General features: G+C 39.5%; 2 protein-coding genes, 2 long non-coding RNA genes, 1 other non-coding gene and 2 pseudogenes across 6 annotated transcripts in view; 3 read left to right on the forward strand and 4 right to left on the reverse strand.

The window, feature by feature from the left end:
• Positions 1 to 25,391, forward strand: part of LOC149047085 (CUB and sushi domain-containing protein 1-like) — a 109,501-nt gene that overhangs the window by 44,667 nt on the left and 39,443 nt on the right. The gene's annotated exons all lie outside the window — the stretch shown is intronic.
• Positions 1,897 to 8,609, reverse strand: LOC149047092 (complement factor B-like). Its single transcript, XM_089202427.1, is given in 12 exon segments — positions 1,897 to 2,737; positions 2,993 to 3,110; positions 3,630 to 3,746; positions 4,021 to 4,155; positions 4,736 to 4,910; positions 4,913 to 5,045; positions 5,335 to 5,626; positions 5,777 to 5,950; positions 6,694 to 6,879; positions 7,061 to 7,070; positions 7,462 to 7,646; positions 8,442 to 8,609. Coding segments are annotated over 11 exon segments (2,100 nt in total). The 5' UTR covers positions 7,615 to 7,646; positions 8,442 to 8,609; the 3' UTR covers positions 1,897 to 2,130.
• Trnar-gcg (transfer RNA arginine (anticodon GCG)) lies at positions 7,730 to 7,803 on the reverse strand. Its single transcript has one exon. It is a non-coding gene; the product is annotated as a tRNA-Arg (tRNA).
• On the reverse strand, positions 8,469 to 12,216 carry LOC149047094 (uncharacterized). Of its 2 annotated transcripts, XR_016186292.1 has the most exons (5): positions 12,014 to 12,216; positions 10,653 to 10,719; positions 9,942 to 10,117; positions 9,482 to 9,650; positions 8,469 to 8,609 (listed from the first exon to the last, which is right to left on the reverse strand). It is a non-coding gene; the product is annotated as an uncharacterized LOC149047094 (long non-coding RNA). The 2 variants fall into 2 exon arrangements; XR_016186293.1 differs by lacking the exons at positions 8,469 to 8,609; positions 9,942 to 10,117 and having other exon boundaries at positions 9,556 to 9,650; positions 12,014 to 12,198.
• Positions 12,731 to 17,969, forward strand: LOC149047095 (uncharacterized; annotated as a pseudogene).
• LOC149047096 (uncharacterized) lies at positions 18,157 to 21,053 on the reverse strand (annotated as a pseudogene).
• Positions 24,016 to 25,194, forward strand: LOC149047097 (uncharacterized). Its single transcript, XR_016186302.1, has 2 exons — positions 24,016 to 24,197; positions 24,797 to 25,194. It is a non-coding gene; the product is annotated as an uncharacterized LOC149047097 (long non-coding RNA).

Below are 25,391 nucleotides of genomic sequence, written 5' to 3' on the forward strand. Positions count from 1 at the left end.
CTAAAATCCCTATTTGAGGTTAACTTGATTCAAATGACAAAAAACTTATTTATTTTCCGTTCAGTTTGACCGGCTCAACGATCACGACGACAGCCTCTGTCTTTGCAATCTCCGAGGAAAGGAGCAACTTGCAGTGAAACTGCCCGATGACTTCTCAGTGAAAAATCATCGTGCCTCGTACAGCTGATTCTTTCGTCAAAAGTTAGCATTTGGTTTACCAAGGGAAATTCTCTACAGCAACGAAACTCTAGAGCACTGACTGAGGGGAACCTTCGCCGCACACAATGCGAAGGAATGAAATGTTATAGCAATAGAAACGAACACAGCTACCCATAGATTTCGCATTAGAAAGCAAAACAAAAACGCATCAGAATAACATTCAGTAACGGGAATTTTTTGTTCTAATCTTAACCAAAACACCGCAAGCGAGAAACCGTCTTTGTCAGTCTTAGTCGAAATCCTCGTTTGATGCACGCAGTTCTCCTTCGTAGGGCTGAACCGTACTAGCAACTACCATTTCTTCTCTACTACTCGAGTATTATGTATCACAACTCTCGGTAGAGCTTGCTGAAGGTAGGTATACATCGCCATCGGACATTATTTGAGAGTATTTCAACGCTGACTGATACAAAATTACGAGAGATGCGAGAGATTTGTAGGTGTGAACAGAGAGTTTCACAGTTTTCTACGTCATCACCCGCTAATTCGTTACCAGTCCAGGAGACACTTTTACAACAAAATAAGAGTACATTAGGGCACGAAAAAACCGATTTTTAGGTTTTTTAATATATTTCTTTTACCGGAATTGGTTGGTACATATGATAAGCTAAATATTTACGCAAAAAAAATTTCGTATCACAGGCACTTTAATGGGTTAAGAGTGGTGCACCCAAACCAAACTTGTTCATTAATTTGCACTTTCAACAACAACACTGATTTAGGAAAACAAATTTGGTCTGAACGAGAAAAGTTCCCTATTAACTGAATGGCTGCAAACAAATGGTGGAAGAAAACTGAAGCAAATCATACTTTTGAGAGAAAAATGTTTCCACATAGTTATCATAGGTATCATAGGTATCACAGCAACCGGCGAAAAAATAATGAACGCTCAGCTCACAGGAGGGCGGCCCTTACTGTAGGGTTCCATGCGAACGCAGCAAAGTATAACTCGGAAAAAAAGGACAGTGATATAAGAACTGAGTGAAACAATATGAAAGGGGAAACGATTTGCTAACATCTATGCACCTAGTGGTTTCAGATCACCTTCTTAATAAGGAGATGTTCTATGTTTTTGAAACCAAGCTAAGTTACTAATCGTAAACACAGGCCCCTATCGTTACACGCTCAGATTGTTGGGAGCTATTGACACAAAACGTCATTAAAACTATGTAGACAGAAACAGAGAAATCGAAATTCCCGCGGTATGGATACCCATGGTCATATTGCAAAACAGCATGTTTTGACAAAAGGAACGACTGAACAATATCAACTTGTTGGAATGATAATGGTATTCGAAATGCACTAACGAGAATACGCGAAAACGTACCAGCAGCATGTTACTCTCTCATGCTTCATAAGTAACGACGCGGAAACGTCCTATCTAATCGATGATCTTGAAACAAAATTCCTTTCTGACGAAACCGAAGGTGACAAATTTTGATACGAAATTATCTTCAGTTATCGCCTGTCGAAGACTTGTGGCAAAGGAGTTGACCCATCGCGATATACAAATGTTCCATTCGGTAAATGGACACTTTAAATCAGAGGTAAAGCAGAGGCAGCTCAGGCAGTAATGACCCCAAAGGAAAAGGACTTAAATATCCTCCTTTAAAGATGTCTATTTGATTCTGTCATGATTACGATTATGATTAAGAAGGGATGAAAGAAACCATCTTACGTTCATCGGCGATTTTATATGACTACAAAACGAAAAAAAAAGGAAAAAGCCAAACTATCAATCTGCACATTAATCTACAAAAGCACGGCCTTTCTAGGGAAAAACCCCAATCAGACATCAAAGTAACTTTTAGAATAGTAAAGCAACGATTTTCGCAGGAGAACAGACACTCTTGATACTACTAATCAGTAAAAAGATACTCGAACATGTATTGAAGAAGCTCAGTCATTTTCCTATGAATTGTCTTCCATAGTTTTCTTTATCCAATCAATAAATGAGTACACCCTGGTATAGTATCCATACTTATCCTTTTGTGCGCAGCCCTCTCCCCAGCTGATCAGCCCAGTAGCCACCCAACGGAAGTCGTCTCCTCTTTTTGCCTCGCGGACGAAAGCTCCTCCATTGTCACCTTGGCAAGTATCATTTCCTCCCTTTCCATCCCCAGCACAAAACGTCACTGTGGAGTTAACAAAAAATCCCGCTGATTTGTTAGCGCACAGTTGGTCGCTTTGAATTGTGAAGGCTGAGTATTGAAGACGGTCTGAGTAGCGTTTCTTGTGATCGAGTTCTTCTCCGAATTTCAAGACTTGCGTTACACCCCATCCTGTTGCTATACCGTACTTTTTAGGGATTGCCAAATCACCTTCATCCTTTTCTGGAAAACACAATGTCCGTACAAAGGGGCCAAGTTTCACTTCCTCGTCCAGTTTGATCAGAGCAATGTCATTTGTGATTTTGTTATCAACATAATCTTGATGAACAAAAATCTTCTTCACCGCCACTTTACTTTGAGATTTTTCATCCTTCCGCAAGTGGTGGTCACCCACTGTCACTTGGTACCTGCGAGATAAAGAGCAGCAGTTGTAGAGGAAATAAGCCAAGTTTACTTCACCCACTAGGGAAAGACTGGTTTTGGGAGTTTTTGAAGAGTCCCCCGTGTGAATGATATCAGAAATTCGAAACCTTTTTATTGTGCAGAATTTTCTCCACCTTGAAATGTGAACTTTCAAATATAACACTGAAAAAGATATCTATAAATATAAAAAGGTTCTTTAAACTTCAAACGTAAAAAGAATTATTGGACTCAGTGTTTACTTATTGGACAAATCGTCGAGAACACGAGCCCCTACAAGACTTGTGTAAAAACAATGTGCAGCCGTCAGAACCCAGCGACGAGAAATCAGAGCACCACCACAGATAAGCACAAGTTCCGCTTAAAAAGAAAAAAGGAAACAGATAAAAAACAATAAAGATTAATCTCAACCGATACTTTCTTTTTAAAAAATTACTTCTCGTAGAAATTATGCCCGAAAAAAACCAGCTTTTGACAAGTGCATTTTAAGTAACTTTTCGGGCTTGGCCCCTCGTCTGAACGAACAAAGGAATGGAGGGTTGTGTAGGGATCACATACAGAAAAATGGAGCCACTCTGTATTTCTGAGAACATAATAACGTACAAAAACAGTCAGACAAATGAACAAACAAATACATCAATAGAATGACAATCGTTAGTTGATATAATATAAGATTAAGAGTGAGATTTGAAAGATAAATTTTTGTTCTTGAGTTCTGCGGCTTTCCGAACTACCTAGATGTACGGAAAGGCCACAGACAGTCATAGGCTACTTAGAACGATTTGCCGCATGATGGAAAGGAAATGTTACTAACGCTTTCCTTGTGTATACAGCATTCAATGAATGAGCCAGACAACGCAAATTTTCCTTTCAAATTACCTTTTGAGTTAATCTTACGTAGTCCAATCTGCCAGGGCCACCAGCCTCTTCTCGAATTCTTGCCACCGACCATTCTCGCCCTCAGATCAACAGGACTTACACCACAGGTCGTATAATCTGTGAACAAGAAACATCCAAAAAGTCATGTTCACTTCAAAGAAGACCGGTTTATTGCAATGCGCTTTTATTGGCTCTTTTCTTTTTGTGACTTTTCTGTATTTTATGGTGATACTTTGTGGACAAGGCCGATCGATCCTGCTGCTAATTAACACTCAACTATTCTAGGACGTCTCCCCTTCGAATAAAGAGTCTCGATTCATAATCGACTTCAAAATATATGAGAAATCATAAGCAATGAAATTTAAGCTTATATTATCAATTTATGACATACCGATCTTGACGTAAGTCGCTCTCTTGATGGCTTTCTGAAGATTGTTGTAGTCTTTGACATGGATCACATGATTATCACCCGCTTCAGGTGAGGCTATATCCATCAGTTCACGAATACGAACTTTCTTTCCGACTCCTAAAGGGACAAGATGTTAAGTGATAGTGCGAAAATTAAAAATAGTGATGAAGTTTAAAACAATTCTTGAAAAACTAATCGTAATGAAAGAAAAAAACCATATTTTAAAATGCTAAGCGTCGTTTGGGGATAGCGCTCCATGCCTTGCTCAGCGATGATTCTCCCCTTTTAGACTGTTTGTAGCTCAACTTCAGAAATGAGGACCCCTTACAAAAATGGTCAACGCAACAGGAAGTAGCGACTGTAGTACTGTGTAATTGCACGGGACAAGAGGTGATAATAGCTGGAAACGTCAAACTAGCGAACAACATCCACTACAAATCTGAAGTTAAAATGGAAAACTCATTGATAAGAGTTATATGCAAATTAAAACAAGACCACAGACATGATATACAGAAGTAGAAACTGCACTCTTCCAAAGTGTTTGCGTCCCAATGCAGGAAATGAGCGCTTATGTTAATGTCAAAATAAGAATCGTGTAAAACATCTTCCCAAGAGTGTCCGTTAAGAAGTTTTATACACTTAACGTTCTCAAAATCTTCAAGTAACCCTGTTTTAAATCACTGCCAAGCTACTTTACCTATTGCATAGATCTCAAAGTTTTCTTGTTCACGAAGATACTTCGCTAACTTTTTAGGTGGACCCCTTATGTTAGACATTCCGTCTGTGATGAACATCAACACGCGGTGACTGTCTGGACGAGCTAGCGGCACCACGACATCTCTGACCTCTTGTAACGCAAGTGCCGACGCTGTAGCCCCCCGATGTAGATTATCTCATCGATGGCTTTGATTGCTTTATCCATTGTGTCGACGTTAGCATCTCCTAAGTTAAATTCAACTTTCACATCCGTCCCAAAGGTCACAGCTGCTACTCGCGTTCCATCTTTTCTAAGAAGTTAAAAATCTGAAGTTAAGATAAATGTCTTGATCTTAACACTGCTGATGACAATGGTCGTGATTATTACTATTGGGTTAGTTAGAACCCATTATAAGCTATCTTAGTAACCATGACAAAACTTGACAACGAACAGTTTCCTCGAGTTTGCTCTCATTAGTTCTTAAGTCACGAGCCATTTACTTGCAGTATGGACTATCAATTAGCGATATACTAATCCTTTAAATTATTAACATGTTGAACAAATGTAAAAGAACTCTGTCTCTTAAAAATTAATCGTACCTTTTGCTGGTCCCGATGGTTCTAACCAGCTCTTTTGCAAACTCCAAACCATTTTTGAAATCAGTCAGCTTTCTTACACTGCTAGACGCATCGATGACGAACACGAGATCTAAGCCACCCCTTGAGTTCAAATTAATGGCTCTGCCTCTGAAATCCATGCCACGAATACTTGTCCTGTTGCATCCAGTGCTGTTATCACTGTTACATGTGTACTCTGATAAAGGATCAAGCAGGTTTTTGCGAAGATTGTAGGCAGTGACGTTAACACCTTTAAAACGATCTTCGAACTCGTCTGTAAAAACAAATGGATAGAGGGAAAACTGAGGAAACTACTCTTTATCAGAGTCCATAGCACGTGATGCTTTGAAATGTTTTTGTTTGTCATATACTGAGGCTTCGGATACAGCAATGCAACTACTGTGCAACTACTGTGCAGCCTTACCTCGACAAATTGCGTCGGTGCCATTCCAAGCTCCGCTATCTAAGCATTTTCTCACTGCAGAACCCTTAAGAACAAAGCCCCGTTTACATTCGAATGACACAATGTCTCCTTTGTTGTATCCGCTGCCGTATTTACGTCCACTTATTGGGGTACCCAAAATGGGACAGTTGGTATCTGAAAGAGAATTGAAAAAGAAACGTTTTCAGTCGACAATTCACTTGTTGTTATACACCTCAGGACCTACACTGACTGATGGACCGCATGACCGACTGACTGACTGACTGAACGAACGGAAAAATCATTATCAAAAAGAAATATGAGAGAAAGACCCCTTAGTTGACTGACTGACTGACTCTCAAGCTGACTGACAGACTGACTCTCAAGCTGACTGACAGACAGACTGACTCATATATGCATAACTGACAGACCAACTCACCGACTGACAGACTAACTCACAGACCGACTGACTAACTGAATTTTATAGGAGAGTCATTACTTAAGAGAGATGTAAGAAGAAAGGATCCTTTAGTCTAACAGGTTGACTGACCAATGGATGCACTCACTGACTGAATCATGACAGGCTCATGCTCTGACAGACTCAAAACTTGACTGACTCACATACTGACTGACTGAAAGACTGACTTAATCATTATACTGACTGAATGACTGTCTCAAGGACTGACTACTGAACTGACCATCTCATTTAAGAAAGTTTTCATCTTATCCTGTCTCAACTTGACCTGTGCTGGGCTCTTTATGCCAGGTGAATGAAAAACAACACCCACGCTATAGTCTTCACTCAGAGCCAAGAGAATACAGGAAGTAAAAAATAAATAAATAAATAAATAAATAAAGAGCAAATAGCCATTGCCCCTTTCTATTACATTTGAGAGAAGCCTGAGAAATTTCTCACTTACTTCCATCCTGACATGTGGTCAAAGTTCCATTCCACTCTTTATTCTCCATGCAAGTCCTTTCCTTTGAGCCAGACAATTGGAAACCAGACTGGCAGGAAAACCGCACTGTACTACCAACTCTAAAATATCGATCTTGATAATAACGATCACCATTCTCTGGTCTCCCAGGATCTGGACAAGATTTTACTACAAAGAAGCATTGGTTATGGTTAAGAAAATAATATCAATGATTATCATTTCAAAAATTGATAACACCATGAAATGTTATCAGTTGCACATTCATGTGGATTCTCGTTTTCCAAAGCCTGTTGTTTTATCCGATTGGAATTGAAAGAGCTCAGTATTTGGGAATGAAGGATAATAATACAATGATCAACCTTGAAAACAATTGGTAATTACCATAGAAAACACACCCCTGATCAGTAAGTCTTAACTGTTTCAGTGTATGGGCTGTCGCGCCCACACTACCCTTTGCAGTTAAGTTAATTGATCTCTAGCAATAGGGTCTTACTCTGCTAGGCAACAGACTGTGTTCCTCAAATATTGCATACTGTGTTTGATATCAATGGTGAATAAACCTGGAGAAGATGTCACTTTCGAGGAAAGGAAACAGTGCCAAAGAGAATGTTACCCAAATGTTACTCCAGATGTGAAAATCAACCCAGACCAAAGCAGTGAGGGCGAGCCCTTAGACTAATAAGCTATTCCTGTCTCTTTCTACCACATAGGTAAGTTTTAACATTATTTCAATCATCAAAACGTGCTTACTAGCGCAGTATGGTGGTCTCCTGGGACTCCAACCAATCTTAGGCAAGTCATAGTGTCACTGCCTCGTAACTCATACCCTTCATTACACTCAAACGCAAGGGTTGCTGTATACAGGTATTCAGGGTCAGAGGTAGTGACATTTCCATTTCGCATAACAAGACGCCGTGGCTTCCTACAACGGATTTCTGTAAACACAAATGAAATACAATTAAAAAGCGGAAGAATGTTTTTCGTCTTGTCACGAGTGTGCAACAAAGAAAAATTTCGGAGTCCCCATGAGGAATCGAACCTCAGACCTTCGGATTCCGCGCTCCGATGCTCTAACCACTGAGCCACAGAGACTCCACGGTGAGCGAGGTCTATTACGAAGTTATGAGAGCGATTTGGAAAGCTCTCCATACACAATCATCTAACCCAATACTATTCTTAAACAGAGCTGTGTTCCCTAAATCCAATCAGTTGTTTTGCTATTGTTTTCATTTATAAAGAACTGTATGCGTAATGAAGTATAGAGTTATAAAGACAAAACAAAACGAAACAAAAAAAAAAAAAACCAAAAAAACAAAAACAAAAAAAAATATATGTATATATATATATATATTTATACAAGATAACCCTGTCAGTATAATGACACTGGTATCAATGGGGGTCCTGTAAGTTAATCATAATCATTATGTTTACATTACAAAAGGTATTATTATATGGTATTAAAAAGCAAAATACTATATAAAATCACTCCAAAAATGTTCCTATGGTACGATTAAAAAGTTCCCTAATTTCCTTTGAATATTCAGTAAAAGCATCCTTGGTCTTTAAATGGCGGGGGTCGGGCTGTTGCACTCTTTTGCCTTGGTAACAAAAAAATGCTTGCGAAATATCCTCCCATTCCGTACAAATTGAAAACAGTGCGATAGCACCTTCCTTGGTAATTTTGCGGTTGCAACAGTTGTTATGCTTATGTAATTCCTTAGTTAACTTACGTGTACAAGTCGGACTACTGGACTATTTCCCATCGTGAAGACACGTTCTCGTTTCCGGCCCATCAAGTTGATAACCTTTTGAACAAGTGTAATTCAAAGTATCCATGTAGTTATAACTTGAGCCGCTTACGATAGCATTAGGAATGTCCTCAGGTTTTCCACATGATCCTACCAAAGAGAACACAAGTATATTTTTTAACACCACAAAACGCCAGGAAGCTGGAACAAAGATAAACTTTGGAATACTATAAAACATTCTAGCCCTAGACCTCTCTCTGCCAATTCATTATGGCTGTTGCCGATGCTCACGACCGTCCAGAGGGTGAGGGTGAGTGCACTGTCGCTGAATTAAAAATTCGTAAAGTACTCTTCTTGCCCATTCAATTTTGGCATCTTCAGATCGGTTACTCCAATTATAATTAGTTCTTTCGTGTTTGTTGACTCCACTGTCTTCCAATGCATATTTTCAGTCTGACATTTTTATAGAGCTTTGTCGGGACTAATCGGGGCGATTTACTTGTTTGTTCCTAATTTTACTAGAAATATTTTCTTATAGCCCAAACGAGGGAATTAAACAATTGCAGGGAAGTATATAGTTGTACATTCCTTTCCTTTGATTTTGCAAATAAAGCTAATTGTCGGTGTTGTTGCATTTTCACTCAGACAACTCTAAGTGAACAGTGACGTAAAATGAAAGCATTGTGGTCAATATGGATTAATTGGTACAAGTGCAGTGTTCGAATTAGTGTCGGAAAACCAAAACCAATGCAATCACAACAGCCAATCATAGTAAGCACGATATCACCAGGAGAACTCGAAGTGAAAACAAGCAAACTGCCTGAAGCGCGGGAAAACGCGGGTGTCCAAGTCGCGAATGGTTTCAGTTTTGAATCTGATTAACGAGGAAGTGGTGAGAGTCTTTTGGATTAATCACCTGAAGAAATAAAACAAAACGAAAGTAATCCCTGGTTGCTTTCGACACTCAACTGAAAATTGCTGTCGTCTTTATACGTGTGTAAAGATTATCAAATTTAGCTTACGTGGTGAACATGTAGGAGCCTGAGACCACTGTCCGCTTTTTTCGCATTTCCTTCTTTTTGGTCCATCGTTACTTTAATTTATTGTTAAATTAAGTTAATTTATTGTTGACACTGAAACGGGAACCAGAGAATGTGGCGTGTGGAATGTCCGCGGGTTTGCCGCAATATGCTGATAAAAGAATGTTAGAAATTATTTACAAGATAAAATATGTGAACACGCAGTTTCTTAAGTTTTCAACCACAAACTAGTAATAATCATGGATTATAGTGAAATGCGTTTGATCTTGCTTAGGAATGGATATTTTGTATCGATATAACAAAGTCCAATTTATGATTCAACCTATGAACATCGAATGGTGACATGGCTCAGGGATTTTGATTTGTAATAACTCATTCTGTCCGATCGAATGATTGTAATTTATCCAAACCGAAGTGAGTCAACCCGCCGAACTTCACTGACCTGGACACTTGAGTGCTTTGCTTCCAATCCACTGCCCATTCCTGCAAGCTCTTATATCAGTTCCTTTTCGGGAAACATATTTTGCCTTACAATAACCAGTGTGCATTTCCAATTTAGTACTGGGGGCAGATTTCTTCGAGTTTTACGGAGAATATCAAGGCATTTCTTGTCACAGTCTAACATAAGAAGAAACATGTAACGTGCGCCAAGTAAGGTAATCTGTTATGATGCAGTTAGATATACTGAACTGGAATTTAACGCTCCGGTGAATTTTTTTATACTGATTTTTTGTAAATTAATAATCTAAAATAGTCAATCTTTTCATTGAGATTGCAAGTTCATTCAATTCATCTTCTTCAACTGTTAATGAACCGAAATTAGACCTCGCTTCTGCTTATAAGGGTGAATTCTTGCGACAGGCCAAATTAGAGCCTCCCGTTTGATGTCAGCTAATGCAAAAACACGCGCTTTGTACCTGCATAGCATTTCGTTTTGAAAGGACTGATTTCAGTTTTGTTCGTAAGCTTCTACTGTTCCCTCTGTTCGCCGTCTGTTTGATGGTGGGACTTCCCTTTATTTTAAGTTCCACCTCGTAAAAATTTGTACGGAGATCCCCAAAAGAGAATGGCACAACAGGAAACGAATACATCAGCTGATGGTCAGTTAACTCTGAATTCAAGGGGTAAACACGTAAATTTCCGTAAAACTTACTAGTTTTTCGGCCCATTACATTTTGAGTGGCCAACATCAGTGCAGTCAAAAACACGTACCAGAGAATCTAGGAAATAAGAGAGAGGTTCAATTTCTTTTCCAGTGAATATTCCTAAGCTAATCATAGGCTTGAAACTCAAGTGCGCTGTCGATTTAGTTAATTTTCTCTTCTCTAAGCAGATTAGTAGATATCCAGTAAAGATCAACGCAAGTTTTAGGTCAACTCTGTGGCAGTCTCTGAAGACGTGCTAGCCCTCGAAACGTCAGCCTAAGAGACTCTTCACGGCGGCCAATGTACATTATCAACTCAGTAGATAATACCAAACTTAGCTGTAGTTGGTCGAGTCGGAAATATTTGTCGAACATATTCTTGACTGATTAAATGGTCTTCTAAAGGAACTCGTTTAATCAAACTTAGCTACATTCTGAATTGTATGGAGAATGAAAGTCATCCTTTCCACTAATTTTTGTTTCGACCGTTTATTGAATGATAACTTCTCCTTACAAGATCAGTGTATAATTCAGCGTACAAGTGATGAGAATTGGAAAAGGACTAGCTTTACTACCATAGAGGGTTTCTTTGATGAAAGTCAAAATTCTCCTGCCTAACTTAAAGGAAGTGTATAGCAACACTAATGGAGATCTAATCTTAATTAAGTAGATATCTTGGTTGTAATTGTTACATTGTGAGCAGTCTCCATGGCCAGTGTTAAAGAAGTTTGGCTGATGCCATCTTACATCCTTTGAGTGCCCTTATTGGGTACAGAAATCTAATAAATTTAAGCCTGTAAAGATGCGGAAATAGGAGTATTTCAAGGAGTGATTTTTGTCGTGCTTTCCTCCCCCTGCTGAAAGAAGAATCTTCCCTTTTAGCATAAAGGAGGTTAAAGGTTACCCAATGTTAGAAACTCTTTGTTGTAACTGAAAGCAACATTTCTGATCCTATAACTACAGAATAAAACTTTGATTTTTGTCCAGTTTCGATCGATCGATTGGCATAGAGTATCCTTTATCATCGATTTTTATTGATTTATACTACATGCTATTTGTTGACCTATAACGTTCCCATCTTGAAAAGGACTAGACGGATTTGGATCTTTTAAATAAATACGTTATGTCCTTTGTTATTCTGTGCTGTGACACCAGTCGCTCCACATCATTGAATTTTAAGATATAGTTCCAAGACCTGTTCACATACTTCTCACGTATCTGGCCTCTTAGAAAAAAAAAAAAAAATCATACAATGATCAAAATACCCCGTCAAGATCAATCACCATATTGGTCAATCTAGCGCGTAAATTTTCTCATTTAGTCCTTTCAGCTTCAGTTGCGTTACAGTGTATGGTAAATTGACGTCTTACCTGATATCGAAAAAACTGCATCTTGCTCTGTTTGTAGATCTAACTCTAGATAAGTTTCAGAGCTCAGTGCATTCAGTGGACGATTTCTGTTTCCGCCATACACTAACGTGTTAAGATTCTTAAGTTAATTCTTTCGGTGTATTTTTACCTTCTGAGCGCTGCCTAAACACGCATTACCGGTTGCCAAAGAAAACAGCCTGCACGCACACTCAGAACGTGCTAGCAATTCACCTTTTGGGCTTTAGATTTCACGTGTAGTGTCACGTGACTTTTGATGTAAACAAACCCCGAAAGTTTGGACATTGAGTCGAGCTCGCAGTACATGTGTCCGAACTTCGGCTTGGCAAGTTTTCCTAGATAACTTCCCACTTTCAAGAAACGTTTCTTCGCTCAAAATTGGCATCTTTTTTATCATTTAATTGATCGTTTATCAAGCAAGTTGTCATTTCGTTGCCGTAGAAGCAGATGCGAAGAATGTTACAGGATGCGTTGCGGCATGAAAAAATCGAACCAGTTCTGCTTACAGTGATGTATCTGATCAGGTATTTTTAGGGTGTTAAGTGCGTAGATTGTGAAATAAACCCCCTTCTGACAGGAAATTAGTGCCTACGAATCGCTGTAGAACGCGAGGAAGCCTTGATTCTTAAAAATAAAACCGATTTCAACTCTGTGAACGTGTACGATTGCAATTGTTTAATAAGTGTGTACCTAAACATAATGGTTACGACAAAGAGATGTGCTTATGGCACCTGCAAAAACGATTCACGATACCCCAACTCTTGGGTAAGAAACGCTAACGGCGACCCGGTCAAGTTTTTCCATTTTCCGGGGGCAGTTAGACAAAAGTGGAGAAGGCAAAGGTGGATAAGGTCGTGTCATCGAGGTGACTCGTTTGTGTGCACGAAGGACACTGCTACGTTTGTAGTCTACATTTTGTCGGTGGAAATGGTCCAACAGAGGAGGAGCCTGATCCCATATCTGCTGTAGCTAGTAAAGAAAGGGTAAGTTAATTCAGTCATTATTTTATATCATTATTTTGTCTTTGGAATTAATATGTATACCATGCCTAGGTGTTGCGACTCAATCGTAAACGGAAGGCATCTTGTGAACGAGAAGCAGACAAAGAGAGGTTCAAGAGAGTTTGCCTTGAACGATCAGTGGCTAAAACCCTTCTGACACTTGATCGTCAAACTGGTAAATCGACAGAGGAATACACAGTAGCCACAACCCTTTTAAATCTGAGCGTAGAGCCAGTGATGAGTTCAGGAGAGCACGACGTCTTGCAGGATCAGCTGGAGGATGGCGAACCGGAAAATCGAAACGTCGAGTCAACTGAATCGATCGAGTCTCAAGTCACTTTGGAATCAGAGATAAACGAAAAATTAACCAGAGATTGTGGCACGCAAATAAGTTAAATACTAGAGAAAACAAAACTTATAACAGATAATTTTTCGTGTTTGGTATGCATGACTCTCATGAAATCGGTTCAAATCAGACTTCAGAGACAAGCTGTTGAAGAATTTCTTTATGGAAAAAGTGCTGGACTCAAAGAAAACCTACCATTACACAGGTAGACAAATAAACTTATGCGTAAAGAAGGTCTATTTCGTAAACAACATTCACGTCCAAGCAAAGTACATGTAGCAGAGTTAGGTAGACCATCCTTTTTCACATAATGTATTTCTGGTTGTATTTTAGGCATGAAGAAGGACTACCTTGAGCTGATTTACAGCGAGATTACGATAAAAAGTGAACGCATCAACATGTGGAAGGGTTCGCGAAGAACTAAGACAGGAAAGATTCAGGATAAGTACTTGAAAGTTAGTTAAATGTTGTTGAAGTGAGCCATCACTTATTGCCATTCTAACAGAAAGAATTGAGTCAATTTTTTGTGCAGGTGTTCTTCTTTCACTTTCTTAACAGTTTTGACTTCTCTTTTTAGAAGCGACAAGAGATGGTGAAGCTCACAACCAAAGAGCAATTTATCTTTACCCTTGTGAGACTTTGAAGAAACCCAAGTTTGGAAATGCTGTGTGATATATTTGGCATTGATAAAGGAACTGGAAGCAAAATATTTATGTTTCAAGATCCGTTTTTATCAACCATTCAGTAGCATACAGCGTTGTAAGACAATACAGATGTAACTCGATCTCAGTTTAGTTAGACATTGATGGCGCATGTAATCACGTACATATTGTAACATCCTCCTTTTTTTGTGTGTGTGAAGAAAAGCTTGAAAAAAGAAAAAAAAAAAGAAAGAAAAAAAAAAAAGAAAATTAACCAATAAAAGTGTCAATGTCAGTTCAGTTCAGAATCAATGCCATAGGACAAAATCTATCAGCTGGTGAGTTCGACATGAGAGGATCGGTAAACGAGAACACTGAACCCTATGATAACCGCGAAGAAGGATTTAAAGTCACGAGTCTAGTCACGGATATAGTCCTCGAGGTATGCTGGGCTCCTCCTGACTCGCTCTGACCTCCGACATTGTTCCGGAACGGCCACCTCTTCAGGGCGTGGCTCGTGAAGAGCATAACTCTGGTCAGGGGTAGACGCTGCGGTTGTGGTCGCGTGTTCATCTGCGCTTGCCATATCCGGCTCTGGCGCTGTGATGGTGGGTTCAACTGGTGGTTCAGACGTTTTCCGCAGGTGCTATCGGTTTCTGCGGTAGACTGCTCCGTTGTCCGTCTCAACGGTGTATGATCGCTCGTCGAGTCTTGCAGTGACTTTGGCCTTGCGCCAAGACTTATCTCCAAGTTTGAATGGCTTCATTCTAACAACATCGCCTTCAGACAAACTGGGTAAATCCTTTGCGGACCGGTTATAGTACTTGGCTTGGGCCTGCTGGCGCTGTCGCAGCTCTTTCTTTTCCACTTCCAGGTTTATGGTCTTGGGTAGTAGTAGGCTTTGAGTGGTAGGAAGGAGTGTTTTGGTCCTTCGGCTCATCAGACGTTGTGCTGGGCTGGTCGTCATCCCTTGTGTCGGCGTGTTTCTATAGTCGAATACGGCGAGGTATGGGTCGGTTCCAGCCCTGACTGATTTCTTCAGAATGCGCTTGATTGTCTTCACTCCAGACTCGGCCTTGCCATTGGCTTTGCTATTTCCAGGGCTACTGGTAAGGTGCTCAAAATCCCATTTTCTGGAGAATTCAGCGAATTCGTCACTTGTAAACTGTGGCCCATTGTCACTGATCACCTGATCAGGTATAACGTAGCGAGCAAAGTGACTCTTTAGCTTCAGAATGGTGGTGCTGGCTTTAGTGTTCGGCAACCTGTCCACCTCCCAGAAATTGCTATAGTAGTCTACGGTGACCAGGTAGTCTTTGCCATCAAGGGTAAAGATGTCTGTGGCGATCTTCTCCCAAGGACGGGATGGGACCTCGTGGGACATTAGTGTCTCCTTTGGGTGTGTGGTGCTGTCGAGATCTCTACATATTTCACAGGCAGAGATGTGGTGCTTCATTTCCGCAGACATGCCTGGCCAGTAGATACATTCACGGGCACGTCTCAGACACGCTTCTATTCCAAGGTGGGACGAGTGAATCTTCAGCTTCATATCTGCGCGAAGGCTCTTTGGTATCACAACGGAATTCCCTTTGAAAACCAGCCCATCTTGTACGGTCAGTTCGTCGCGCATACTGAAGTAAGGGTGTGTCAGTGCTGGAGCATGCTCCTTCTTCTCAGGCCATCCTACGAGAATAGTATCTGACAACTCTCGCAGACACTGGTCCTTCCGGGTCTCTGCTCTTATTTCGTCTAAACGTTGGTCAGATATGGGTAGATAACGGACCATGTTGACTGATTCGAAGTCATCTACTTCTTTACCGTTGTAGGGCAGGTAAGCCCTTGACAGCATGTCGGCCAAATGCATGTTCTCGCCACGCTCATAGTGCACGGTGAAATCGTATTTCTGTAACCTCACCATCATTAACTGGAGGCGTCGAGGCGCTCGAGCGAGTGGTTTCTGTAGAATCATCTCCAGTGGCTTGTGATCACTTTCGATGTGTACACGAAATAGGAAATAGGATAACGAATCCTTCGCCTACCACTTACGGAGTCGAAAACAGTTGAAATCATCTTGGTGTAGTAATGTCCGACTCAGAAACGGCGCCTGAAGCGCCACCACCTGGCTCTTCGCAACAGACCCTAACACAACTGGGAGTTGTGCAACACCCGCCTTTTGGCGCGATGGCCGGGATAATGCCTCCTGGAAAACTAGTTACGACTGGGAATGTGGCGGACAACTGGAAAGTATGGAAACAAATGTGGGGCAACTACATGGTCATTGCTCAACTCGAGCTGAAACCGCCGGCGTACAAAGTCGCATTGTTTCTCCACTGTATCGGTATTGATGCGCTAAAGATTTTTAACGGCTTCCAATTCGACACTCCAGACGATAGACATGACCTGGCAAAGATAGTACAAACGTTCGACGAATTCACCATTGGCGAACTGAACGAAACCTTTGAAAGGTACACTTTCAACTCCAGAAATCAACAGGAAAACGAAAGCATTGATGCTTATATCACCGCCCTTCGCACACTAGCGAAAACATGCAATTTTTGTGACTGCATGCGTGATTCGATCATTTGCGACAGGATCGTCCTGGGCATTCAAGATCACCGCACTCGCAAACGGCTTCTACAAGAACAGAGTCTCACCCTGGCGAAGTGTATCGATCTTTGCGAGAGTTCTGAGGCAACAAATTTGCAATTGAAAACGATCTTGGGCGCCGAGAACGAAGATGTTCACGCTGTGCAAGATAAACACCCGCCTTCAAGCCGCCGTGATGACAAGTCTAGGAAAAGCCGCGCGGGGAAGACGAAGACCTGTAAATTTTGTGCCAAAGTACATCCTTTCGAAAAAGGAAAATGTCCCACTTGGGTCGCGAAATGTACGAAGTGCGGTGGCAGAAATCACTTCGCAACAACCTGCACTACTCCGACCAGAAAAGTGTACAACTTGAGAGATGAATCCTCCGATGACAACGACATGGAGTACATTACAAGCATTGTTGCACGACCGGACATGATACACGCTGTTACGCAAGAACATGATTACCCATGAGTAATCTACACTGAGATGCTTGTGGGCAAGGCAGAAGTGAAATTTCAAGTAGACAGCGGCGCCTCGGTGAATGTCATTTCCGCCGATCTTGTGGCTGATAAGAAGCTTGATCCCACCGCTGCTACCATGTTTCAAGATCCGTTTTTATCAACCATTCAGTAGCATACAGCGTTGTAAGACAATACAGATGTAACTCGATCTCAGTCTAGTTAGACATTGATGGCGCATGTAATCACGTACATATTGTAACAATTTATAACATGGATTTTATTTTTAGAAAAAGAACTGAACTTTATTTTACCCTTTTCAACTAGAGAGGAAATGATTGGGGTGCCTAAACCGAAATGCTTCACAAAGAAATCCCTAAACAATCTAAGAGCAACAATAGATTGTACTGAATTCTATGTAGAAAAACCTTGCAAGCCATCTAGTCAAAGGTTTACATACAGTCAAGATAAATCCTCAAACACATTTAAATTACTTATTTCAATGTCTCCCATTTTGCATGTCAACTTTTTGTCTAAATTATACAGTGGCAGTATCAGTGACAAGGAGATTGTGAAAGCCAGTGGTTTTCTGTAAAAATTACAGTCGGGAGATGCTGTAATGGCTGATAAGGGTTTCAACATACAGGATTATCTTGCTCTTCATGAAACTGTACTTAGTGCACCTCCAGTCATGAGGGAGAATAATGTTTCTGCACTTGCATCAACGGCTACAAGGCGTGTTGCAACTGCAAGGGTTCATATTGAGAGTATCATTAAGCGTGTGAAATCATTCACTTTTTTGAGTAGAGTTATTCCACTCGGAGTAAACCATACATTAGCTCTGCAGTCACTGTCTGTGCAATATTAGTAAATTTGCAACCATCAATAATAAATGAAACTTGACCATACTAACAGTAAATCAATACTGCAAGAGTACACTCTTGAATTATGCTTAAGCTCATCAGCAGTATAATGTTGTTATTCATTTAATCTTTTATATTTTTATTTTTTATATATTCAGCTGAAAACAGATCTCCTAAAAATTTTTATAAAAATGTCTAATGTATAATTTTCTATACTCAAGTACATTTTATTCCTTTACAAATAAAGCCTCTAAATAGTTCTTTGTTAATGTTCTCTTGCTTTCCACATCTTGTGGAGAAAACCACAGGTGTTCTGCACTGACATACCCACTGGGGTCACTTTCATACTCCTCAATATCGTATGGGATAATATATTGACATGAATGTCATTTAACTTCTGTTAAATTCCAAGGAACTCAACATTTTACAAAATTTTATTTTAAAACAGCCAGGATTTTGATCCATGTTCATGTGATTTGCTATGGTCTGTGGTAAATATGATCATATTGCATTAACATTATAACATGCAATGATATACCTTTAAGAAATGGTCAACAAACATGAACAGGTGAAATCCACAGTTGTCGCTTCCTGGCAATTATTGTGGTACCTGAAAGTGAGAGCCATTTGATCAGTGAAATATTCCTAGTTGTTCTGTAATGGTGTCAGTTTGCATTGTTCAATTCAGACTTGACATCATGTTGTTGCAATAGTTTATGTACAGGATTCTGTATTGTAAACACATTGTCAAATAGGTTACCTTAAGCACATGATTCGTTCGCTGCCTTGTTTTTGTGGATATACCATTAGTTGCACACAGATGATCCAAGAAGCTGATTAATAATTTTAAAAAAATGTTAACATGTAGCACAAAGAGTATTACTCTATTTGATCAAAGAAAGGAGATGTAAAAATGACCATATTTAAGATTTTCATTTAAGAAGATTTATACCTGTTGATATTATGTACTTCCTCTTGCCTAATGCTAATATCCCACGTCAGTGAGTCCATTTTCAGAAAGTGCCTAGAAAAGGAATGTTAATTAAACAGTTATAAATTTGGGCAAAAGGACAATAACACTGTCACAGTGGTTATTATACCTTCCATGAAAAGGAATCTTACTGCTTCCAGGGAAAGAAATCTTACTAATTTGTATTCTTGTGCTAACCATATGCTTACCATGGGGTTAAGACTGGAGTAGATGTGGTAGGGGTTATTGTCTGTTTGCAAAGTTGAAAAATCTATAACTTCATGAAGATCTGATTGTGCAGAGGGGCTGATACTGGTATCTCCTTCAAAGTATACCCCACATGAAGAAATGATATTGTCGCAAGAATAACTTGGCTGCGGAGCTGCAGAACTGATGGTCTGTGAACCACAGCTATTTGGCAATGAGCAAACCTCATGTTCATCTGTTGAATCTATTTAAAAAAAAAAAATTACAAAATATCAGTATCACTGTCATGGAAATCTCTAGCTGAGTGACCTTAGAATTTATCAATCTTTGGGTGGAGATCAGAGCTCTGATAAATACTAAAAAGTAAAAATTACAAATTAATTACTTGAAGTCATGATTAGAAAAAATGCTACATACCAGGAAAAAAAGTGGTGGAAACTAAGTTATTCATCATGAAAGGGAGAATCTATTGAAACCAAAACATCTCAAGCTTGGAGCACACTTCAGTCATGAAACTTGTCCACACAACTAAGATACTCAAAGACAGCTCACTCCCTTGAAACATTTGAAGCAGAGTGGAAGTAGTATTGGGAGGAGGGCTTCAAGGCAAAACCATTTTGGCTCACAGTGCCACCAATTTCAGGGGTAAGGAAAGCTTCTTTAGGGTGCATATCTCTGTGTTTCCAGGGGAATTTGTATTCCAAAACTTTGTTTGGACAACCATCAGAGCACTGACATCTCTGAATATTATCCACGCTGGCACCAAGGAAAGGCTTTGACTTTGAAATTAGAAAGCCTTTTGAGACCAGTTCCAGTTTGTGGTGGGTATGGCTAGCAACTCGCTGATATGCCCTACGTGCACTCTCCTCATGAAATAATCCCCACTCTCTTGGATTTTGTGGTTCCACTTCCTGATTTTGACCACAACTGTGTGGTGACTCAGGTAGCACAATATCCTTTACCAAATTTGTTACATCTTTCTCATTTTTCTCAATGGCCTCTTGCCTAGTGAAGACTCTTTTACACCTTGAAGCTGTTATGAAACCAGCCTTGTGGATATACCATTCCTCGCATTGCCACTGCATTGTGGTGGCCTCTACATGATCTCTTTCTACATCACTGAAGGTTAGCAACCTCAACAAATCTTTGATAGAGATGTTTGGATGGCCTCTAATAATCTCTTGAGAGGGATTTTTAATTTTTTTGACTACCAGGTCTTTCACTTCGCACGATTTAGTATTTGCTCTAGGTTTTTTAACCCAGATACATAGGCCACTGGCTACACTATCTTTCCCTCGAGTGTTTTACAAATCTTCAAGGGAATACATGGCAGCTGCAATGTGCTTGCATCCCCCATCTCGACCACCTTTACATTTACATTTAGCTTGGAGGACACTGCCCCGGTTTGCACCTCTGCCCTCAACAACAAACTAGAGATCGTAGTATTCCTTTCCCTCGTCTGTTTTTATTTTCATGAAAGGGCGCACACTGGCTACGTATACATGAATTCCCTCTTGTTTCAAATGAGAAGTTAGCAATGATTCCACGTAACCATCATCGAAAAGTCGATAATCTTCAGAAGACTTATAGGCGGCGAGTCCCTGCTTATCGTAATCGGCGGAGTGGTAAATCAAGTAATTAAAAATGTCGTACAATCCAAACGGCGGCGACGCGTTAAAATCGTTAACAGTCTTCAGGGAAAATGGGTTTGGAATTAGCATGTCATGAATTATTAATTCGTCTAAAGTAGTGGCGTCGTCTTTTTCGAAATTTGGATCCACTGGCAGAACCATTTTTTCGACTACGGAGGCGATTGCCACTAACGAGGTTTTCAAGTATCCGCTCGCTGAAATCCCTCGTTCTTGTAGATATTTTTTCAACTCTGCTACACTCATTGCGTTGAAATCTGCTTTACTTTTGTGATCTGCCATTCTTGAGTTTAACTCTACTTAAAGGTTGTTCTGAGTTTCGCAGAATTCCTTCTTGTCTTACTTATGGTTAAAAAAGATCGGTACATTTATTAGCTATGGAAATCCACACCCAGACTTTCAACTTAACCCGAAAGATTCCAATAAAAATAGGAACTTTGGTTTAATGTTTTGACTATGATAAATAGATCATAATATCTTCTCTAATGCCCCTTGCGTCAGACTGCTCATCTCCATTGCAAGAACTTTGATCCATTTCATCGTTATCAACGGGGTCTATAGCACTCGGATCTCCAACATCTATACAAATATTGTGAAGGACACAACAAGCCATGATAGTGGTGGGGACTCTGCTTGTTTTTTCCTCCAGTGGTTTATAGAGACACCTCCAACGACCTTTCAAAATTCCGAAAGCTTGTTCTATAACTACTCGGGCTTGGCTGAGGGCACGATTGAAACGCAATTGGCTCTCAGTTAATGTAGGTGTTTGCTTAAAAGGCTTCATCAGCCAAACAGACAAGGGATACACCTCCCAATGCCAAATTGCAGCCCAGTCGATCTATACGTGTCTCCAGTAGCTAAGCGCCATAACGCTACTGCCACTCTCTTGTTTACAGGGATAGATTGGCGCAATCTCGTGTCTCTCTTCGCCAAATCCGGTACAAATCTATCAAAAGTACGCCTTGATATCCTGAAATTTTCTTTCCACCAATCTTCAACGAAATCTCCTTGCAAAAGGCTCTCAAACCAGAACTGATTTCGTGGCCATACCCACGCACGTCTAGTACGTCTTGTATTTTTTAAAGCAATTTGAAGTAAAACCATTCGTTTTCGCCTCGACCTCTTGAGATGTTGTAACAACCACACCTTATGAAGTCTTGATGTTTCTGTTTGCCGGTCAAGAATTAAGAAATAAAAAGCAATGGCCACGAAAGCCATCACTTTACTTCTTGAAGCGAGCATGTTTTTAGAATTTCCCGCCAGTTCGATTTTTTATGCTGCGCTGATAATGCGCCAGGCGCGAGTGTTGACAGATCAACTTGAGTCATTTGAGCCAGTATAAACGCTGGACGAATTAACCAAGGTTAAGTAACTTGATCTTAGTAAATGTTTATCTTGGTTGAAGCTCAAATGTAAACACAGCATCAGTGTAGAACGTAACCGGACCTGTCAAATAGTTTCTTTCGGGATAAGTTTACCTTATTTATTTATTTATTTATTTGCACAAGATCATCATTATAACAACACTACATACTGCAACGCAATTAATATAATCCTGAGCAGGAAGTCTCAGAAGCCTTTTTAGGCTTATCTAGGAGATCCCCTTTACTACCTGATAAGACAAGTCTGGCGGTCAATGATTACAGATCTTATACATTGATTTACAGATTCGTGAGTAAGTTACATTGGTATTGAATATATTACTATAAACTATTCGTTAGAATACAATTTTTTAATTTTCGCTTAAAAGTCGATTTATACTGGATATTTTTTAGATCACTTGGTAAGCTGTTGTATACATCAACTCCTTTAAAACTAATGCTTAATTTCCTGAGGTTTGTTTTGACACAAGGCTTATGCAATTTTTTGTTTGAACGAGTGTTGCGGTTGTGAACTTCTTCATTAGTCCTAAAAATATTTTTCGATGAGATAGGTAATTGATTATTTGAAATTTTTTTCATTAAGATAGCAATAGTGTAATAATTAACTTGATAAACATTCAGTATCTTCAGATTATCAAATAATGATTTTGAGCTGTGATTGTATTCTTTGAAGGTTATTATTCGTACAAGTTTCTTTTGCAGTTTGTATATTTTCTCGAGATGAGTCTGATATGCATTAGCCCATACAACATTGCCATAAAAAATATAGGGGTAGATCAGGCCATAGTAAATTGATTTCAGTAACGATCTGGTTACAAAATGCCGCGCTTTACATAATATACCTGTTAGCCTTGATATTTTGTTTGCAACGAAATTAATTTGTTCTTTCCACTTCAGTTGGTTGTCAACTATTGTTCCAAGAAATTTTGTGCTTTTTACTTGAATAATATAATGATCTTTGATTTTTATATTTAGTTGTTTAGTTATTTTTTTGCTTGATGATTTAAACAGCATGAAATTTGTTTTTGTAACATTAAGTGATAATTTGTTTAGTTGTAGCCACGTATTGATTTTAATTAGTTCTTCATTCATTTTATCTATCAGCGTGTCTAGATTTTTATGAGACATCAACAAATTTGTATCATCTGCAAAGAGAATGAAGGATAATTTTTTTGAACTATTGCAGATATCATTTATATAAATTAAAAACAGTAGAGGACCTAGAACTGATCCTTGGAGAACTCCACACGTTATTTCTTGTTTCTCTGATATTTCATTCTTGTTTCTGACGCACTGATATCTCTGTGTTACATAATTCTTAAACCATTCTAATGCAATTCCTCTAATACCATAGAATTCCAGCTTTTTTCTTCCTTTTTTTTCCACGAAAATCCTTGCGATGAAGCAATATAGATACCATGTGGTGTTGGGTGCCGCAACTAAGGCAACTCTTCACTCGTGGGGTGAGATGACATATTCTTTCTCCAGAGGAGAGCTCCACGATATCAAAATAGCCTAAGCAGTGGTATGTTAGATTTTTTCCAATCTCAGTGGGGTGCTCGGGGTAACAAGGATAGCGCAGGAAGTGAAACGGATCGTGTAACGCAATAGCTGCTTCCGCGCTTGCTCCCGCGTTCGCGCGTGGTTAACGCGATTACACGTGCTGATGAGTAATTAGTTGCGAAGACACGTTTGTGAGGATAAAATTGAGTATGTACCCTTAATGCAATTCGTTTAATTGACCACAACGGGTATCCTTTTTTATAAAATTGGTATTCAACGGCACAAATTTCCTTCTGACTCGATATTTTTGGGTTGTTTAAGAAATTTACGGCTTTTATTACTCGGCACCAAATGATGATCTTTATTTTTTGTTCTGATAATAGGTAAGACATGCCCACCTCCAGAAGCTCCGAAAAATGCTGAAGCAATTGGCAATAACATGGTTGGTTCCGTCGTCAAATTCTTGTGTAAAGAGGGCTTCTATCGACTTGGAAATCCTCATAGAATGAGATGTCAGTCAAATGGACAATGGACTAAACACAGTGTGTCTTGTGTTGGTCAGTACAGATTAGATGTCAAGTAATTTCATCATGGTTATGATTCTCCATATATAGTCGAACCTGTAACAAGTACTCACCCACCGGGAATGCGGGAATGGCGGGGTGACTGCCTAATACAGTTTCCACAGTTTAAGCTACTAGAAAAACGATAAACAACGCCACTTGGGAGGAAAAATGTATCAAAAAGTACTTTAAAGATTATTCTTAGTTTCAATTCAATGCAGGTAGAGGACCATAAAAACAGGCCGTTGGGATAAAATAAAGGACCGACCACTTAATAGAGGTGAACATTACAGTGATTAAGGGGAAGAAATTCGGGACTTTGACAACTGACTGCTTAATACAGGTTCGACTGTAACAAAACAAACACGAAACACGTCTATTTCTTGGAACTGATTGTTTTGTTCTCAAGATTTCTGTTTTAAAATTATTGTTCCATATTTTAATTTGCTGATGTTGTTACATTATTTCCCTTAATTAAATGATATACAGACGTGACTCATGTTCTATTTTTTCAGTAACGTTGACGATGATTTTCATTTTCTAATTCTATTTATTTTAACTTGATGTAGTTATCGTATCCTATCTCTTTTCAGCTGTAAGTTGTGGAGACCCTGGATCTCCCTTGAATGGAAAACGCAAGGGCTGGTTATTTCAGTACAATAACAGTGTCACTTTCGAATGCCATCGCGGTTTTAAACCGGAAGGCCCCAACGCAAGAACATGTCTTGCGAACCAAACCTGGAGTGGCACGCAGCCAATTTGCAAGCGTAAGATTACATTATGCAGCAAGATGTTCTCTTGTATTTTAAAAATGTAGTATACGATTAAAACGAATCATCATGACCCCGTATCAATGAAGTCTCCTGTGTAACGACCAGAATTCACGATTTCACCCACGATAGTTATATGGATGCAACTAAGAGAGAATAACGTACCATCTTTCCTCTTGATGTAACAAAATCCAACTTAAATAAACAAACCCTCATTCCGCTGACTTAGTTTCCCGTTATTTAGTAACTTTTTATACGTACCTGGGTGCGTTAGTTCCGGGTTACTTTGGAATCCTTACATCAAGAATGCCTGCCCTTAAAGCGTAGACATATACCCCGAAAATATGAATGCTTGTTTTTTCCTCGTCAATGCAATATAGTAAAAGTAAAATAGATGGATCAGTATCGCGATTTAATG

Source organism: Pocillopora damicornis, chromosome 4 (assembly GCF_964200805.1).
Source record: "Pocillopora damicornis chromosome 4, jaPocDami1.2, whole genome shotgun sequence".
NCBI classification, from domain to species: Eukaryota; Metazoa; Cnidaria; class Anthozoa; order Scleractinia; family Pocilloporidae; genus Pocillopora; species Pocillopora damicornis.